The sequence below is a fragment of the Anabrus simplex genome, chromosome 3 (genome assembly GCF_040414725.1).
Source record: "Anabrus simplex isolate iqAnaSimp1 chromosome 3, ASM4041472v1, whole genome shotgun sequence".
NCBI classification, from domain to species: Eukaryota; Metazoa; Arthropoda; class Insecta; order Orthoptera; family Tettigoniidae; genus Anabrus; species Anabrus simplex.
In genome coordinates, this window is record NC_090267.1 from 48,259,834 (window position 1) to 48,264,818 (window position 4,985).

The following is a 4,985-nucleotide window of genomic DNA, read 5'->3' on the forward strand; positions in this document are numbered from 1 at the left end:
TTCTAATATGGTAAGTAGGTAAATTATGATTCCAATATGTTAATATTATTAGAGTTTTATTAGACTGTCATTAACATACACATGTTATTACATTAATTGGGTAGGGAGACTTATTGTCATTTATATCTATTAATAAATAAATAAAAATCTGAAATTAATGATTAAAATAAACCCCAAAGATATTCAGCGAACAGTTTATTTGCCAATTTTCAAGTTTTTCGTGTTAGACAGTTTCATACTACGGAATTGTCATCTGGTTTCATACCAATTGATGTCATCTGCCACGGAACAGATAAAGTTGTCATGAACTGATGCATGTACCATTTCCGTACCTGCTCCCCAGCGCGACCACAATTATTTGATGAATAGAAACGGTCTACCGGGGACATGAAAGTCGGTACAATACGCCAAGCTCCTGGAGTTATCACACCTGTGTTTAAGTCTTCATCATCCACTGAACCTGAAGGGAAATATGTTCTAGAAGAGGTCTGCCTGAGCCAGTTGTGGATAGCACAAGCTGATTTCACTAGAGTTTCTATTGTGTCCACGTTCAGTGGTATAGGTGTGTTAAAAACGCGAAATCTAGCTGCTAAAATGCCAAATGCATTTTCAGCAACGCGCCTTGCCCTGGATAAACGATAATTAAAGACTCTCTCTTGTACTGTTAGTCCTCTGTGTGAAAATGGTTTCAAACAAAATGGTGTCAGGCAGAAGGCATCATCTGCTACACAAAGTCCTCCGTTTGGCCAATTAAGAAGATTTTTCTCGAGGGCTATCTTTAACGTAGAGTTCTTAAATACCGTGCTGTCATTAGCTCTGCCATCATGTCCAACATCTATATACCTGAAACAAAAGTCCGCATCTACCATGGCAAACAAAATAATACTGTAGGTTCCTTTGTAGTTGAAAAACGATGATGTTGAATTAGGAGGCCGTTTAATTCTAATATGTTTTCCATCCAAAGCAGCGCAACAGTGAGGAAAGTTCCATTTATATTCGAATCCTTTTTGAATCTCATTCCACTGGCTTGTTGTGTCAGGTACCTGAAAGTAAAGTATAATATTAATGGATAATGAAAATTATACACTCAACTAGCCTGCTAATTGTAATATTTATTATGAATTTCTTTGCAGACCTACCGTTAGGCATTCAAACCAGAGTGTTAAATATATTTTAAACAAAAGTCATGTTTACTTGCACTCTGATAATCCTGTGCTTAACCATAGGTCTACAAATAATTTCTCTCAGTTATTTAATTGAGAAATTATTGTAGGTGTATATTGTTTTCAGGATATACCGCAGCGATCGATGTGTGGAGGTGAACGATATTCAAACAGTGACACTGTGAACATGGCTGAACAGGGAGCATCACAAGTAGTGGAATCACCTGTACAGTCTGCGTCTGCTATATCTTCGTCATCGACAAAGCGTCCATCCACAAACATGGATCCACCACAACGCGCAAAGGAGTTTAAAAGACGCAAACCGACTAGAGTTGAAAGTGCAGTAAATAAATTGCAATCAATCGGAGAATTAACCACTAATGACACGGAAGACCAATATGACAAATTTGCTAAGCATATTGCATCCCAGATGCGAGAGCTCCCTCTCAGAAGTTTCATTATACTTCAAAGCAAGTTTCAAAACCTCATCACTGAAGAGAGACTCGCATCTTTAAATTTCAACAACAGTGAACCACTATCACAAAGTGTTTGCCATTATGACGTCTTTCAAACAGCACTTCCAATAATGAATTCGATCAAATATACTCTGAACTATCTGATTAAACATGCTTGGACGAGGAACAACCTCCACATGGTTTAGATGTTCTCTCTAAATCATTGATTGGCATCTGCCCTTTAGAACACGATGCTTAGATGCCAATAAGAACACAAATCGCTGCCCACATTATATTAAATATTGCATTTTGTTCCAAATATTTCATTTTTCGTGTGTAATATTTCATTTATCAACATGTTTTCAATTCTAAATAATATACAATTATTTGTAGTGCGTATTCTTATTTTACAAATAGTTTTACAATACTCTTTCCATTACTATTGTTTAATGTTAGTTGTATGTATTCTAATTCTACTGTATTTTTAGTTTATGAAAAGTTAGGTGTTAATGTTAAACGCAAGCAGCGCAAAATAAATAAATAATATCAGTTAATAAAATATGTTGTACAACTTTAGTTAATACCGTACTTGTAATGATGTTTGTCCATAAAAAGTGAAGATCATAATTAGAAGCTATGCTTAGCGTATCCAACAGCTATTACATTAAAAAAGAATTACCGACAGGATATTATTGTTAAAAATACTGATAACTTAAAGCTGAATAAAAACTTAATCATGCTTACCTTCATAAATGGTTGGAGAACTTCAAAAATAGCAGCAAGAACTTCAGGTAAAAACACAGAGATTGAATTGTGCGACACTCTAAACAATAAAGCCAGAGACCTAAAACTATCTCCAGTTGCGAGATACCGTAAGGTAATTTCCAGTTTTATTTTACATGGAATCGCCTCTCTCATTTTAGTATCCTGTTTTTTAATCAGCGGTTCTACTAATTCCAGCAACTCTTGGAATTTAGAAGGAGACATTCGTAAAACATTTCTGTATGTTTCTGGGTCCTCTTCTTTTAATTCCTGGAAAAGTCTTGAAGATGCTCCTAACTCTTCCCTTCTTTGAATCCAAGGTCTACTCCACCATCGTCTCTCCTTGCGGTGACGAAGCATTTCCAAACAAAGCTCCGTCACAGCCATCCTTAAAAACCTCCTAATTTCTCGTTTACTTGGACCCACAGACGACATGCTGACTAGAACTAAAAAGCCGCTGCTTGCTGGGTGTGTGACCGGGTTGCCAGCCGCTGCTTGCTGGTGCTACTGCCAGCCGCTGGTGATCAGCGGCTGGCAAGCAGCCTAGTGTGACCCACGCTTTACAGTGCTGGGCGCCCACGGGACGGAATGCCCAGCGTGAGCATCTCTGTTGTAGAGCAAACCCCGGATGTTTGCGGTGAAATTAAAGGTAATTCCATTTCGCCAAGTCTGTCACTAGTGTGTAAGTCCGCCCCAGACACCGGCAGTAACGTTGAATTTAACGAAAACAAAAATAATACGAACAATAAACAAGTGGCTACACGATCATCTCGTATAACATAGTCATGTGGCTAAAGTGAAGAACTACGGTAGACATTTCATCCTGTGGGGCGTTTATTCTCACTGTTTTAATCGAAATTAAAAACGTGTGTAAACTATATCTATATGTCTCTCAATCATGGCCATCCATCAATACTTCACATCACAGCTTGCTCGGTTGCTAGGTAACATCGAGTCACATATTTTCCATGGCTAAATTCCTGACACTGGCTCGAGACGATGCGAGCGAATGGACGATATCCACTTATTCTTTTGAATCGCCCCGATTCATTCTGATGTGCACGATGCGATCAAGTGAACGCTTACCCTAAAATACGACAATCATGACATTCATCCCAGATGTGCCGGATAGTTGCCAGAATGCAAGTGGCGCCGTGGCTTAGTTGGTTAAAGCACCTGTCTAGTAAACAGGAGATCGAGGGTTCGAATCCCTCCGGTGCCTGCGGAGTTTCATTTTGATCTTAATCTCCAATTTCTCTCCAGTTCGAACAGCGATACATTAAAAGCAATAATCCACTCCAACCTTTGGATAACTCCGTATGTACAGTAGAAGTCCGCCAAGTCTGTCACTAATGTATAAATCCTCCCCACATACCTGTAGTACCTTAGAACCGAACGCAAACAAGTCATCATCATCATCATCTGTTTACCCTCCAGGGATCCCACCTCTACCGCCTCAACGGCAGTGTCCTGGAGCTTCAGACTCTTGGTCGGGGGATACAACTGGGGAGAATGACCAGTACCTCGCCCAGGCGGCCTCACCTGCTATACTGAACAGGGGCCTTGTGGAGGGATGGGAAGATTGGAAGGGATAGACAAGGAAGAGGGAAGGAAGCGGCCGTGGCCTTAAGTTAGGTACCATCCCGGCATTCGCCTGGAGGAGAAGTGGGAAACCACGGAAAACCACTTCGAGGATGGCTGAGGTGGGAATCGAACCCACCTCTATTCAGTTGACCTCCCGAGGCTGAGTGGACCCCGTGGCAGAGCCGGGAATCGAACCCGGACCTCCGGGGGTGGCAGCTAATCACGCTAACCACTACACCACAGAGGCGGACACGCAAACAAGTAAAATACGAAAAGTAAACAAATGCCTCCACGGCCACCTTGCCCAAGATGCGATAAATAAAGTGAAAACTATTGTTCACGCGTCCACTGTCACGTAGTAAATGAAAATATCGTCTTGGTATTTCTGCATTAACATCCGTTCAAACGTATCAACAAAGTGACCAATCATTTGAATACTCCAGTGTGTAAACCAGTCCCGGATCAACCCTCCTTCTAACTTTTGTAGTAGAGATCAAAGAGTAAATACTATACGTCTAAGAACTGAAGATGTTTCTGACAGGTAGCGCTGGAGCGAGGAGCACTGCGCGTGCCATTTCACGATGTTGCCACATTCCAGCATTCGTTTCTCTTAGCCCTCGCTTCCGGCTAGTGCTAGTAACGGAGCGGTTTTTCTCGGAGCGAATGTTTGGCGCGTATTCATTCGGAGCTCCGATTTACTCACGAGTAATCTGCCACGCCGTAATTTCAAATTCTTACTGATACATTTACTACATGATAGATTGTTAAACTGCCGACCTAGCAAGAAAAGAAGTTATTAATAGGCCATTACCTGGTGTTGAACGGCTGAAGAAGAAAGAGGCGCTTCCCGCCTCCTGCTATGTACTTAATACACTGAAAGAAGGAACAGAAGTGGCCCGGAGACCCCAAAATCAGCAGTTTATATCCTCTCGCGGAAGATTCTAGGCGTTAGGGGAAAGAAAACACCCTCCCACAAAATCTTTATTGGTTCGGGAAAAGAAACCCCTACATAGAGGAAAAA

The 4,985-nt window shown here is 41.1% G+C and overlaps 1 protein-coding gene and 1 non-coding gene across 2 annotated transcripts; one reads left to right on the forward strand and one right to left on the reverse strand.

Moving 5' to 3' along the window:
* Positions 1–233: 233 nt before the first annotated feature.
* LOC137498934 (uncharacterized) lies at positions 234–2,815 on the reverse strand. Its single transcript, XM_068226791.1, has 2 exons — positions 2,363–2,815; positions 234–1,043 (listed from the first exon to the last, which is right to left on the reverse strand). Exons 1-2 carry the CDS (start codon positions 2,813–2,815, stop codon positions 234–236), a joined length of 1,263 nt encoding a protein of 420 aa, XP_068082892.1.
* A 713-nt stretch (positions 2,816–3,528) lies between these two features.
* Positions 3,529–3,602, forward strand: TRNAT-AGU (transfer RNA threonine (anticodon AGU)). The gene has a single exon. It is a non-coding gene; the product is annotated as a tRNA-Thr (tRNA).
* Positions 3,603–4,985: the final 1,383 nt, after the last annotated feature.